This window comes from Oncorhynchus keta, unplaced genomic scaffold, assembly GCF_023373465.1.
Source record: "Oncorhynchus keta strain PuntledgeMale-10-30-2019 unplaced genomic scaffold, Oket_V2 Un_contig_6399_pilon_pilon, whole genome shotgun sequence".
NCBI lineage: Eukaryota > Metazoa > Chordata > Actinopteri > Salmoniformes > Salmonidae > Oncorhynchus > Oncorhynchus keta.
This window is the reverse complement of record NW_026288841.1, coordinates 172037-187500: the sequence shown is the minus strand read 5'-3', so window position 1 is coordinate 187500 and position 15464 is coordinate 172037. Positions and strand designations below refer to the sequence as shown.

Sequence of the window (15464 nt, the reverse complement as noted above, 5' to 3'; positions counted from 1 at the left end):
TGAAGGTTTAGGCTACATTACATGGATTTACTGTGAAGGTGTGGCTATATCACATGGATTTATTGTGAAGGTGTGGGCTATATTACATGGATTTACTGTGAAGGTGTAGGCTATATTACATGGATATACTGTGAAGGTGTAAGCTATATTACATGGATTTACTGTGAAGGTGTAGGTTATATTACATGGATTTATTGTGAAGGTGTAGGCTATATTACATGGATTTACTGTGAAGGTGTAGAATATATCACATGGATTTACTGTGAAGGTGTAGGCTATATTACATGGATTTACTGTGAAGGTGTGGGCTATATTACATGGATTTACTGTGAAGGTGTAAGCTATATTACATGGATTTACTGTGAAGGTGTAGGCTATATCACATGGATTTACTATGAAGGTGTAGGCTATATCACATGGATTTATTGTGAAGGTGTAGGCTATATTACATGGATTTACTGTGAAGGTGTAGGCTATATTACATGGATTTACTGTGAAGTTGTAGAATATATCACATGGATTTACTGTGAAGGTGTAGGCTATATCATGGATTTACTGTGAAGGTTTAGGCTACATTACATGGATTTACTGTGAAGGTGTAGGCTATATCACATGGATGTATTGTGAAGGTGTAGGTTATATTACATGGATTTACTGTGAAGGTGTAGGCTATATCACATGGATTTACTGTGAAGGTGTAGGCTATATTACATGGATTTACTGTGAAGGTGTGGGCTATATTACATGGATTTACTGTGAAGGTGTAAGCTATATTACATGGATTTACTGTGAAGGTGTAGGCTATATCACATGGATTTACTGTGAAGGTGTACGCTATATCACATGGATTTACTGTGAAGGTGTAGGCTATATTACATGGATTTACTGTGAAGGTGTAGGCTATATTACATGGATATACTGTGAAGGTGTAAGCTATATTACATGGATTTACTGTGAAGGTGTAGGTTATATTACATGGATTTATTGTGAAGGTGTAGGCTATATTACATGGATTTACTGTGAAGGTGTAGAATATATCACATGGATTTACTGTGAAGGTGTAGGCTATATTACATGGATTTACTGTGAAGGTGTGGGCTATATTACATGGATTTACTGTGAAGGTGTAGGCTATATTACATGGATTTACTGTGAAGGTGTAGGCTATATCACATGGATTTACTGTGAAGGTGTAGGCTATATCACATGGATTTATTGTGAAGGTGTAGGCTATATTACATGGATTTACTGTGAAGGTGTAGGCTATATTACATGGATTTACTGTGAAGTTGTAGAATATATCACATGGATTTACTGTGAAGGTGTAGGCTATATCATGGATTTACTGTGAAGGTTTAGGCTACATTACATGGATTTACTGTGAAGGTGTAGGCTATATCACATGGATGTATTGTGAAGGTGTAGGTTATATTACATGGATTTACTGTGAAGGTGTAGGCTATATCACATGGATTTACTGTGAAGGTGTAGGCTATATTACATGGATTTACTGTGAAGGTGTGGGCTATATTACATGGATTTACTGTGAAGGTGTAAGCTATATTACATGGATTTACTGTGAAGGTGTAGGCTATATCACATGGATTTACTGTGAAGGTGTAGGCTATATCACATGGATTTATTGTGAAGGTGTAGGCTATATTACATGGATTTACTGTGAAGGTGTATGCTATATTACATGGATTTACTGTGAAGTTGTAGAATATATCACATGGATTTACTGTGAAGGTGTAGGCTATATTACATGGATTTACTGTGAAGGTTTAGGCTACATTACATGGATTTACTGTGAAGGTGTGGCTATATCACATGGATTTATTGTGAAGGTGTGGGCTATATTACATGGATTTACTGTGAAGGTGTAGGCTATATTACATGGATATACTGTGAAGGTGTAAGCTATATTACATGGATTTACTGTGAAGGTGTAGGTTATATTACATGGATTTATTGTGAAGGTGTAGGCTATATTACATGGATTTACTGTGAAGGTGTAGAATATATCACATGGATTTACTGTGAAGGTGTAGGCTATATTACATGGATTTACTGTGAAGGTGTGGGCTATATTACATGGATTTACTGTGAAGGTGTAAGCTATATTACATGGATTTACTGTGAAGGTGTAGGCTATATCACATGGATTTACTGTGAAGGTGTAGGCTATATCACATGGATTTATTGTGAAGGTGTAGGCTATATTACATGGATTTACTGTGAAGGTGTAGGCTATATTACATGGATTTACTGTGAAGTTGTAGAATATATCACATGGATTTACTGTGAAGGTGTAGGCTATATCATGGATTTACTGTGAAGGTTTAGGCTACATTACATCTTTACTGTGAAGGTGTAGGCTATATCACATGGATGTATTGTGAAGGTGTAGGTTATATTACATGGATTTACTGTGAAGGTGTAGGCTATATCACATGGATTTACTGTGAAGGTGTAGGCTATATTACATGGATTTACTGTGAAGGTGTGGGCTATATTACATGGATTTACTGTGAAGGTGTAAGCTATATTACATGGATTTACTGTGAAGGTGTAGGCTATATCACATGGATTTACTGTGAAGGTGTACGCTATATCACATGGATTTACTGTGAAGGTGTAGGCTATATTACATGGATTTACTGTGAAGGTGTAGGCTATATTACATGGATATACTGTGAAGGTGTAAGCTATATTACATGGATTTACTGTGAAGGTGTAGGTTATATTACATGGATTTATTGTGAAGGTGTAGGCTATATTACATGGATTTACTGTGAAGGTGTAGAATATATCACATGGATTTACTGTGAAGGTGTAGGCTATATTACATGGATTTACTGTGAAGGTGTGGGCTATATTACATGGATTTACTGTGAAGGTGTAGGCTATATTACATGGATTTACTGTGAAGGTGTAGGCTATATCACATGGATTTACTGTGAAGGTGTAGGCTATATCACATGGATTTATTGTGAAGGTGTAGGCTATATTACATGGATTTACTGTGAAGGTGTAGGCTATATTACATGGATTTACTGTGAAGTTGTAGAATATATCACATGGATTTACTGTGAAGGTGTAGGCTATATCATGGATTTACTGTGAAGGTTTAGGCTACATTACATGGATTTACTGTGAAGGTGTAGGCTATATCACATGGATGTATTGTGAAGGTGTAGGTTATATTACATGGATTTACTGTGAAGGTGTAGGCTATATCACATGGATTTACTGTGAAGGTGTAGGCTATATTACATGGATTTACTGTGAAGGTGTGGGCTATATTACATGGATTTACTGTGAAGGTGTAAGCTATATTACATGGATTTACTGTGAAGGTGTAGGCTATATCACATGGATTTACTGTGAAGGTGTAGGCTATATCACATGGATTTATTGTGAAGGTGTAGGCTATATTACATGGATTTACTGTGAAGGTGTATGCTATATTACATGGATTTACTGTGAAGTTGTAGAATATATCACATGGATTTACTGTGAAGGTGTAGGCTATATCATGGATTTACTGTGAAGGTTTAGGCTACATTACATGGATTTACTGTGAAGGTGTAGGCTATATTACATGGATTTACTGTGAAAGTTTAGGCTACATTACATGGATTTACTGTGAAGGTGTAGGCTATATCACATGGATTTATTGTGAAGGTGTAAGCTATATCACATGGATTTACTGTGAAGGTGTAGGCTATATCACATGGATTTACTGTGAAGGTAGATGTTCCAAAAGGATCAGTGGCTTTGTGTGGAAGCCAGGAGACGCTAAGCGTGTTCATTAACGGGCGATTGCCGTGAGACCAGAATGTTTGTCCGCTGCGAGTAACACCGGGGAATTCTTCAGACATTCAAGGTCGCGATCGAGAGACGGCCAGTGAAATCATTTAGTTACTGATACCTGCTTCATCATTGGGTTCCCATTCTGACGGTCCCTAAACACACTACCGTAATAGACTCTAAAATCCCCCCTGTCTGTCTGTGGACCAAAAGCACATCTCTCCTGCGAGGTGGGGAGAGACCGCACACGCGCACACACACACACACACACACACACACACAGCAGAGCCAACCCCTCCAGCCAATTTAAAAGTGAAGGGCATCAGGTCCACATAGACAGGTAGTTTAAAAAAAACTTGGTGAGATGTGAGAGGCAGGATTAGATGGTGTGTGTCTCTAGGTGTGTGTAGTGAAGGATTAGATGGTGTGTGTCTCTAGCTGTGTGTAGTGAAGGATTAGATGGTGTGTCTCTCTAGGTGTGTGTGGTGAAGGATTAGATGGTGTGTGTCTCTCTAGGTGTGGGTGGTGAAGGATTAGATGGTGTGTCTCTCTCTAGCTGTGTGTGGTGAAGGATTAGATGGTGTGTCTCTCTCTAGGTGTGTGTGGTGAAGGATTAGATGGTGTCTCTCTCTCTAGCTGTGTGTGGTGAAGGATTAGATGGTGTGTCTCTCTCTAGGTGTGTGTGGTGAAGGATTAGATGGTGTCTCTCTCTCTAGCTGTGTGTGGTGAAGGATTAGATGGTGTGGGTCTCTAGGTGTGTGTGGTGAAGGATTAGATGGTGTGTCTCTCTAGGTGTGTGTGGTGAAGGATTAGATGGTGTGTGTCTCTCTAGGTGTGTGTGGTGAAGGATTAGATGGTGTGTCTCTCTCTAGCTGTGTGTGGTGAAGGATTAGATGGTGTCTCTCCAGGTATCCCCTGTATATAGCCTCCACATTGACTCTGTACCTGTACCCCCTGTATATAGCTTCCACATTGACTCTGTACCGGTACCTCCTGTATATAGCCTCCACATTAACTCTGTACCTGTACCCCTGTATATAGCCTCCACATTGACTCTGTACCGGTACCCCCTGTATATAGCCTCCACATTGACTCTGTACCGGTATATAGCCTCCACATTGACTCTGTACCTGTATATAGCCTCCACATTGACTCTGTACCGGTACCCCTGTATATAGCCTCCACATTGACTCTGTACCGGTACCCCTGTATATAGCCTCCACATTGACTCTGTACCGGTACCCCCTGTATATAGCCTCCACATTGACTCTGTACCGGTACCCCCTGTATATAGCCTCCACATTGACTCTGTACCTGTACCCCCTGTATATAGCCTCCACATTGACTCTGTACCGGTACCCCTGTATATAGCCTCCACATTAACTCTGTACCTGTACCCCTGTATATAGCCTCCACATTGACTCTGTACCGGTACCCCTGTATATAGCCTCCACATTGACTCTGTACCGGTACCCCCTGTATATAGCCTCCACATTGACTCTGTACCGGTACCCCCTGTATATAGCCTCCACATTGACTCTGTACCGGTACCCCCTGTATATAGCCTCCACATTGACTCTGTACCGGTACCCCCTGTATATAGCCTCCACATTGACTCTGTACCGGTACCCCCTGTATATAGCCTCCACATTGACTCTGTACCGGTACCCCCTGTATATCGCCTCCACATTGACTCTGTACCGGTACCCCCTGTATATAGCCTCCACATTGACTCTGTACCGGTACCAAAACCTCCCAGGTCAGAGAGAAGCCCTGACGTGGATGATTGACAGGTGAGTTACCAAAACCTCCCAGGCCAGAGAGAAGCCCTGTAGGTCCTCACACGACTGTGTACCTGTAAGTTGTGTCTCTCCAGCCTCAGCTCTAGAACATCGTTCTGTTCTTCCAGACGTTGTCGCTCTCCCTCCAACTCCTCAATCTTCAGCCTGCCGACACACACCACACACACACACACACACACACACACACACACACACACACACACACACACACACACACACACACACACACACACACACACACACACTCCTTAGATGAATGAGCTCAATAGCGATCATGATTCTGAGTGTAATGAAGCGGTGTGTCTCCATTAATGAACTGAATGTTTGTTTTGATATCCAGACTGAAACAGAGACACTAATCACAACGTGTGTAATTGATGGTAAAGTGTGTGTGTGTGTAGTCTACATGGGGTAGGGTAGGTAAGTGGAAAGCAGGTGTGTGTCAGGCCATTGTGATGTAAACATATCGTCGTCATGACGACATGAACACCATCTAAAAGTAATTTAATAACCCTACAAGATAACGAGATAAAGCACCAAGATCCCTTCATACATTCTAATGTGCTTCATTCCATAGTTCTATATTCTACAGTTGTGTGTTCCATAGTTCTATATTCTACAGTTGTGTGTTCCATAGTTCTATGTTCTAACGTTTGGTGTTCTATTCATGGGTTACATGTTAACTGACAATATTGTTTTGAACGTTTGTTTTGGACTGACGCCGACTGAGCATTATTCATTATTACCCTATCCTAGGTATTCATTATTACCCTATCCTAGGTATTCATTATTACCCTATCCTAGGTATTCATTATTACCCTATCCTAGGTATTCATTATTACCCTATCCTAGGTATTCATTATTACCCTATCCTAGGTATTCATTATTACCCTATCCTAGGTATTCATTATTACCCTATCCTAGGTATTCATTATTACCCTATCCTAGGTATTCATTATTACCCTATCCTAGGTATTCATTATTACCCTATCCTAGGTATTCATTATTACCCTATCCTAGGTATTCATTATTACCCTATCCTAGGTATTCATTATTACCCTATCCTAGGTATTCATTATTACCCTATCCTAGGTATTCATTATTACCCTATCCTAGGTATTCATTATTACCCTATCCTAGGTATTCATTATTACCCTATCCTAGGTATTCATTATTACCCTATCCTAGGTATTCATTATTACCCTATCCTAGGTATTCATTATTACCCTATCCTAGGTATTCATTATTACCCTATCCTAGGTATTCATTATTACCCTATCCTAGGTATTCATTATTACCCTATCCTAGGTATTCATTATTACCCTATCCTAGGTATTCATTATTACCCTATCCTAGGTATTCATTATTACCCTATCCTAGGTATTCATTATTACCCTATCCTAGGTATTCATTATTACCCTATCCTAGGTATTCATTATTACCCTATCCTAGGTATTCATTATTACCCTATCCTAGGTATTCATTATTACCCTATCCTAGGTATTCATTATTACCCTATCCTAGGTATTCATTATTACCCTATCCTAGGTATTCATTATTACCCTATCCTAGGTATTCATTATTACCCTATCCTAGGTATTCATTATTACCCTATCCTAGGTATTCATTATTACCCTATCCTAGGTATTCATTATTACCCTATCCTAGGTATTCATTATTACCCTATCCTAGGTATTCATTATTACCCTATCCTAGGTATTCATTATTACCCTATCCTAGGTATTCATTATTACCCTATCCTAGGTATTCATTATTACCATATCCTAGGTATTCATTATTACCCTATCCTAAAGGTAAATTATAGTGGCGAAGCAATACAACCCCATTCTGAAGGTAAATTATAGTGGCGAAGCAATACAACCCCATTCTGAAGGTAAATTATAGTGGCGAAGCAATACAACCCCATTCTGAAGGTAAATTATAGTGGCGAAGCAATACAACCCCATTCTGAAGGTAAATTATAGTGGCGAAGCAATACAACCCCATTCTGAAGGTAAATTATAGTGGCGAAGCAATACAACCCCATTCTGAAGGTAAATTATAGTGGCGAAGCAATACAACCCCATTCTGAAGGTAAATTATAGTGGCGAAGCAATACAACCCCATTCTGAAGGTAAATTATAGTGGCGAAGCAATACAACCCCATTCTGAAGGTAAATTATAGTGGCGAAGCAATACAACCCCATTCTGAAGGTAAATTATAGTGGCGAAGCAATACAACCCCATTCTGAAGGTAAATTATAGTGGCGAAGCAATACAACCCCATTCTGAAGGTAAATTATAGTGGCGAAGCAATACAACCCCATTCTGAAGGTAAATTATAGTGGCGAAGCAATACAACCCCATTCTGAAGGTAAATTATAGTGGCGAAGCAATACAACCCCATTCTGAAGGTAAATTATAGTGGCGAAGCAATACAACCCCATTCTGAAGGTAAATTATAGTGGCGAAGCAATACAACCCCATTCTGAAGGTAAATTATAGTGGCGAAGCAATACAACCCCATTCTGAAGGTAAATTATAGTGGCGAAGCAATACAACCCCATTCTGAAGGTAAATTATAGTGGCGAAGCAATACAACCCCATTCTGAAGGTAAATTATAGTGGCGAAGCAATACAACCCCATTCTGAAGGTAAATTATAGTGGCGAAGCAATACAACCCCATTCTGAAGGTAAATTATAGTGGCGAAGCAATACAACCCCATTCTGAAGGTAAATTATAGTGGCGAAGCAATACAACCCCATTCTGAAGGTAAATTATAGTGGCGAAGCAATACAACCCCATTCTGAAGGTAAATTATAGTGGCGAAGCAATACAACCCCATTCTGAAGGAGACACATCATTAGTAGGAAAACCTCTGGTCATCGTTATGATGTCACAGATTGACATTAGATGCAGCATGACGTCAGCGTCTCTAGCTAACCTCTGGTCGTCGTTATGATGTCACAGATTGACATTAGATGCAGCATAACATCTGACCTCCATCTCTTCCTCTATCGCTCCCAGTGGACCTCACATCCCTCTCCTCCTCTTCTTCACCCCCACTTCTCTATATACCCTCTTCTCGCAGCCACTCCTACTCTTCTTCACCCCCCACTTCTCTAACTAACCTCTTCTCCCAGCCTCTCCTCCTCTTCTTCACCCCCCACTTCTCTTCTACCAGCCTCTCCTCCTCCCTCTTCACCCCCCACTTCTCTAACTACCCTCTTCCTCACCCCCCACTTCTCTAACTACCCTCTTCTCCCAGCCTCTCCTCTTCACCCCCTCTTCTCCCAGCCGCCTGGCCCCCCGCGCTCCCTAACCAGCCCGCCGCGCCAGACGCCTAGCCCCACGCGCTCCCTAGCAACCCACCTGGCCCCCTAGCCAGCCGCCTGGCCCCCCGCGCTCCCTAGCCAGCCGCCTGGCCCCCCGCGCTCCCTCGCCAGCCGCCTGGCCCCCCGCGCTCCCTCGCCAGCCGCCTGGCCCCCCGGGCTCCCTCGCCAGCCGCCTGGCCCCCCGGGCTCCCTAGCCAGCCGCCTGGCCCCCGGGGTCACTCCATTCTCTCTCCTCTCTCACCCTCCACTCCATATAGTATGGTACTTCACCTCTCTGCTGGTGTTAAGTGTGTGAGTTACCGGAGTGTGTTGACTTCCTCGTTCGTTGCTAAGGGGATGCCCTCAGCGACGGAGTCTTGCTGCTTCTTCATAACCTCCAGCTCCAACTCCATCTAGAACACAGAGACACACATTTAGTAACCCAGACTAACATAAAAACAGACCCAATCACTCCGATGCCATCCCCCTCCCCCATCTTCCCCCCTCCCTCCGGCCCCCTCTCCCCCATCTTCCCCCATCCCTCCGGCCCCCTCTCCCCCATCTTCCCCCATCCCTCCGGCCCCCTCTCCCCCATAATCTCCCTCCCTCCGGCCCCCTCTCCCTTCTTCCACCTCCCTCCGGCCCCCTCTCCCTTCTTCCACCTCCTCTCTAAATTCTCTATACCACTATTCCCTAAACAGACAGCACAGCGGTGCATCCCCCTCCATCTGTCTCTCCTCTGATGGAGACTAATCAATGAAGGAGATGTCTGGGTAACAAGGGAAGAGAGGAGGAGAGGGACGCGGCTCGTGATTCAACACCACTCAGACACACACAATGATACATTCATTCATTCCTATCCCTCTTCTGTCTCTCCTCAGACAGAGAGGTAATCACAAGGTGGAGAGACGAGAGGGTGTGTGTGGCGAGACGAGATGATTTCACACGTGTCACTTCCCATCACCACGGCAATTGTGACGTTGCCCTGGCAACAGGAACAGCCAAGTGTGTGTTATAAACGACCGCCGTCTAGGAAAAAGCACGCTTTATTTCACAGGGTGTGTGTGTGTGTGTGTGTGTGTGTGTGTGTGTGTGTGTGTGTGTGTGTGTGTACACTCACGGTCTGTACTTGTAGTTTGAGGGCCCCAGCCTCCTCTTGGGCTTTAGTCAACAGAACCTGCAGAAGAGGGAGAAAAACACCACTTAGACAAGAGGTGTGTGTGTGTGTGTGTGTGTGTGTGTGTGTGTGTGTGTGTGTGTGTGTGTGTGTGTGTGTGTGTGTGTGTGTGTGTGTGTGTGTGTGTGTGTGTGTGTGTGTGTGTGTGTGTGTGGCAGGCAGAGAGAGGAAGACTGGTAGAGAGCCAAATATTCTATAACAGCCTCCACTCTTGCTTCCATGCAGCCACAAGAGCATTAGTGAGATCAGGCACTGATGTTGGGAGACCAGGCCTGACTCGCAGTCAGGGATCTGTGCAGGATAGTCAAGTTCTTCCACATCGATCTCGACAAACCATTTCTGTATGGATCTCGCTTTGTGCGCGGGGGTATTGTCATGCTGAAACAGGAAAGGGCCTTCCCCAAACTGTTGCCACAATGTTGGAAGAAACAGAATTGTCTAGAATGTCATTGTATGTTGTCGTGCTAATATTCCCCTACACTTGAACTAACGGGCCCGAACTGTGATTAACAGCCACAGACCGTTATTCATCCTCCACCAAACATTACAGTTGGCACTTTGCATTGGGGCAGGTAGTGTTCTCCTGGCATCCGCCAAACCCAGATTCGCCCTTCGGACTGCCAGATGGTGAAGCGTGATTCATCCCTCCAGAGAAGGCGTTTCCAGAGTCCAGTGGCGGCGAGCTTTACACCAGTCCAGCCACGAGTGTCATTGAGCATGGTGATGTTAGGCTTGTGTGCGGCTGCTCGGCCATGGAAACCCATTGAAGCTCAGATCACGTGGTTACCACCCTGCATGAACACGGCTCTGGGATACCAATAATAACATCAGCTAGGAAACCAGACAGCTAATGTTAGCTAGCTTGCTAACAGTACACTGTAGCTTGAAATTAAACCACTGTCTGTCAAAATTAGAAACGTGTAATATCTGTCATTGTGATGATGTTGCTTCCGGAGGGCAGTTTGGAACTCGGTAGTGAGTGTTGCTTCCAGAGGGCAGTTTGGAACTCGGTAGTGAGTGTTGCTTCCAGAGGACAGTTTGGAACTCGGTAGTGAGTGTTGCTTCCAGAGGACAGTTTGGAACTCGGTAGTGAGTGTTGCTTCCAGAGGACAGTTTGGAACTCGGTAGTGAGTGTTGCTTCCAGAGGACAGTTTGGAACTCGGTAGTGAGTGTTGCTTCCAGAGGACAGTTTGGAACTCGGTAGTGAGTGTTGCTTCCAGAGGACAGTTTGGAACTCGGTAGTGAGTGTTGCTTCCAGAGGACAGTTTGGAACTCGGTAGTGAGTGTTGCTTCCAGAGGACAGTTTGGAACTCTGTAGTGAGTGTTGCTTCCAGAGGACAGTTTGGAACTCTGTAGTGAGTGTTGCTTCCAGAGGACAGTTTGGAACTCTGTAGTGAGTGTTGCTTCCAGAGGACAGTTTGGAACTCGGTAGTGAGTGTTGCTTCCAGAGGACAGTTTGGAACTCGGTAGTGAGTGTTGCTTCCAGAGGACAGTTTGGAACTCGGTAGTGAGTGTTGCTTCCAGAGGACAGTTTGGAACTCGGTAGTGAGTGTTGCTTCAGAGGACAGTTTGGAACTCGGTAGTGAGTGTTGCAACAGAGGACAGTTTGGAACTCGGTAGTGAGTGTTGCTTCCAGAGGACAGTTTGGAACTCGGTAGTGAGTGTTGCTTCCAGAGGACAGTTTGGAACTCGGTAGTGAGTGTTGCTTCCAGAGGACAGTTTGGAACTCGGTAGTGAGTGTTGCTTCCAGAGGACAGTTTGGAACTCGGTAGTGAGTGTTGCTTCCAGAGGACAGTTTGGAACTCGGTAGTGAGTGTTGCTTCCAGAGGACAGTTTGGAACTCGGTAGTGAGTGTTGCTTCCAGAGGACAGTTTGGAACTCGGTAGTGAGTGTTGCTTCCAGAGGACAGTTTGGAACTCGGTAGTGAGTGTTGCTTCCAGAGGACAGTTTGGAACTCGGTAGTGAGTGTTGCTTCCAGAGGACAGTTTGGAACTCGGTAGTGAGTGTTGCTTCCAGAGGACAGTTTGGAACTCGGTAGTGAGTGTTGCTTCCAGAGGACAGTTTGGAACTCGGTAGTGAGTGTTGCTTCCAGAGGACAGTTTGGAACTCGGTAGTGAGTGTTGCAACAGAGGACAGTTTGGAACTCGGTAGTGAGTGTTGCAACAGAGGACAGTTTGGAACTCGGTAGTGAGTGTTGCTTCCAGAGGACAGTTTGGAACTCGGTAGTGAGTGTTGCTTCCAGAGGACAGTTTGGAACTCGGTACTGAGTGTTGCTTCCAGAGGACAGTTTGGAACTCGGTAGTGAGTGTTGTAACAGAGGACAGTTTGGAACTCGGTAGTGAGTGTTGTAACAGAGGACAGTTTGGAACTCGGTAGTGAGTGTTGCTTCCAGAGGACAGTTTGGAACTCGGTAGTGAGTGTTGCTTCCAGAGGACAGTTTGGAACTCTGTAGTGAGTGTTGCAACAGAGGACAGTTTGGAACTCGGTAGTGAGTGTTGCAACAGAGGACAGTTTGGAACTCGGTAGTGAGTGTTGCTAACAGAGGACAGTTTGGAACTCGGTAGTGAGTGTTGCTTCCAGAGGACAGTTTGGAACTCGGTAGTGAGTGTTGCTTCCAGAGGACAGTTTGGAACTCGGTAGTGAGTGTTGCTTCCAGAGGACAGTTTGGAACTCGGTAGTGAGTGTTGCTTCCAGAGGACAGTTTGGAACTCGGTAGTGAGTGTTGCTTCCAGAGGACAGTTTGGAACTCGGTAGTGAGTGTTGCTTCCAGAGGACAGTTTGGAACTCGGTAGTGAGTGTTGTAACAGAGGACAGTTTGGAACTCGGTAGTGAGTGTTGTAACAGAGGACAGTTTGGAACTCGGTAGTGAGTGTTGTAACAGAGGACAGTTTGGAACTCGGTAGTGAGTGTTGCAACAGAGGACAGTTTGGAACTCGGTAGTGAGTGTTGCAACAGAGGACAGTTTGGAACTCGGTAGTGAGTGTTGCTTCCAGAGGACAGTTTGGAACTCGGTAGTAAGTGTTGCAACAGAGGACAGACCATTTTTACAAGCATTGCACTTCAGCACTCTGCGGTCCCGTTCTGCTGAGGTCGTGTCGCCTACCACTTCACGGCTGAGCCATTGTTGCTTCTAGATGTTTCCACTTCACAATAACAGCACTTAAAGTTGACCGGGGCAGCTCTAGCAGGGCAGACATTTCACAAACTGTTGGAAAAGTGGCATCCTATGACGGTGTCACGTTGAAAGTCACTGAGCTCTTCAGTAAGGCCATTCTACTGCAAATGTTTGTCTATGGAGATTGCATGGATGTATGCTCAATTTTATACCCCTGTCAGCGACGGGTGTGGCTGAAAGAGCCAAACCCACTCATTTGAGGTGGTGTCAACATAACATACATACATGCACAGTTGAAGTGGGAAGATTACATACACTTAGGTTGGAGTCAATAAAACTTGTTTTTTCAACTCTACAAATGTCTTGTTTTAACAGGTTATAGTTTGGGCAAGTCGGTTAGGACATCTACTTTGTGAATTTACAAGTGATTTCTCTAACAATTGTTTACAGATAGATTATTTCACTGTATCACAATTCCAGTGGGTCAGAAGTTTACATACACTAAGTTGACTGTGCTTTTTAAACAGCTTGGAAATCTGCATCATGAGGAAGTAAAACTATGTGGATATATTGAAGCAACATCTCAAGACATCAGTCGGGAAGTTAAAGCTTGGTCGCAAATGGGTCTTCCAAATGGACAATGACCCCAAAGCACTTTCAAAGTTGTGGCAAAATGGCTTAAGGACAACAAAGTCAAGGTATTGGAGTGGCCATCACAAAGCCCTGACCTCAATCCTACAGAACATTTGAGGGCAGAACTGAAAAGGCATGTGTGAGCAAGGAGGCCTTCAAACTTGACTCAAGTACACCAGCTCTGTCAGGAGGAATGGGCCAAAATTCACCCAACTTATTGTGGGAGGCTTGTAGAAGGCTATCCGAAACATGTGACCCAAATTAAACCATTTAAAAAGGCAATGCTATCAAATAATAATTGAGTGTATTTAAACTTCTGACCCACTGGGAATGTGATGAAAGAAATAAAATATTAAATAAATCATTCTCTCTACTATTATTCTGACATTTCACATTCTTAAAATAAAGTGGTGATCCTAAATGACCTAAGACAGCAACTTTATCCAAGGATTAAATGTCAGGAACTGTGAAAAATGGAGTTTAAATGTATTTGGCTAAGGTGTATGTAAACATACGACTTCAACTGTATATATGTGACCCGATTCGGGAAACTAGGCCATGTGCAGAGAGAGGAGTTCAGATTGGTACGGCCTACAGAAGGGTTCTGCCTATGACCTCGTCAGTCTGTGTTGGTAATCCTCTATGAAATGTAGTGTAGAGGAGCTGCATAAGTGTTGCTCTCCACTTTCTGAAGGATCAAGTTTTGAAAATCAGTGAAATTAGAGCATGACAGCTAAAGAGATGGAGAAAACACCTGTCTCCGGATTACATCTTCAAACTAAGGGGCAAGCGTGGCATGGCATTCCTGACAGGGAGACGTGTCCATCATGCATAATGATGTATACAGGTAAGATAGTTAGCTACATTTTCAGATATTACATGTTTCTAATTGACAGAAAATTGTTTCGTTTCAAGCTAGTGTACCGTTAGCTAGCTAGCTAATGTTAGCTGGCTGGTTCCCTAGCTGACATTATTATTTGTATCCCAGAACCATTTACTTTTCTAGTTAGGAGCCTGATGTTAGCTAGCTAACATTCAACCTGGTTAGTAAGCTCCCAGCACTGTGGCATTGTTGGCACTGTGTTCATTGTTGTTTAACTTCTCTAGGGTAGGGGGCAGCATTGGGAATTTTGGATGAAAAGCGTGGCCAAATTAAACTGCCTGCTACGCAGCCATAAAAGTTAGAATATGCATATAATTAGTAGATTTGGATAGAAAACACTGAAGTTTCTAAAACTGTTTGAATGATGTCTGTGAGTATAACATAACTCATATGGCAGGCAAAAAACTGAGAAAAAAATCCAACCAGGAAGTGGGAAATCTGTTTGTTGTTTTTCTGTCGAAAGCACAGTGTCTATGGGGTCATATTGCACTTCCTAAGGCTTCCACTAGATGTCAACAGTCTTTAGAACCTTGTTTGAGGCTTCAACCGTGAAGTGGGGGCGAATGAGAGGGGATCTGCCAGAGAGGCATGAGCTGACCACGCGCGTTCACGTGATAGTTAGCTTGAGTTCCATTGCAATTCTACAGACAAAGGAATATTCCGGTTGGAACATTATTGAAGATTTATGTTGAAAACATTCTAAAGATGTATAGAATCAATCGTTT

The 15464-nt window shown here is 43.6% G+C and overlaps 1 protein-coding gene across 1 annotated transcript in view; it reads right to left on the bottom strand.

The window, feature by feature from the left end:
* mad1l1 (mitotic arrest deficient 1 like 1) overlaps positions 1–15464 on the bottom strand; it is a 90449-nt gene that overhangs the window by 32417 nt on the left and 42568 nt on the right. The window contains exons 13-15 of the mRNA XM_052511180.1: positions 10052–10108; positions 9253–9344; positions 5669–5759 (exon numbers count right to left, since the gene is read on the bottom strand). Coding sequence (XP_052367140.1) covers positions 5669–5759; positions 9253–9344; positions 10052–10108 — 240 coding nt within the window. The remainder of the gene's footprint in view (positions 1–5668; positions 5760–9252; positions 9345–10051; positions 10109–15464) is intronic.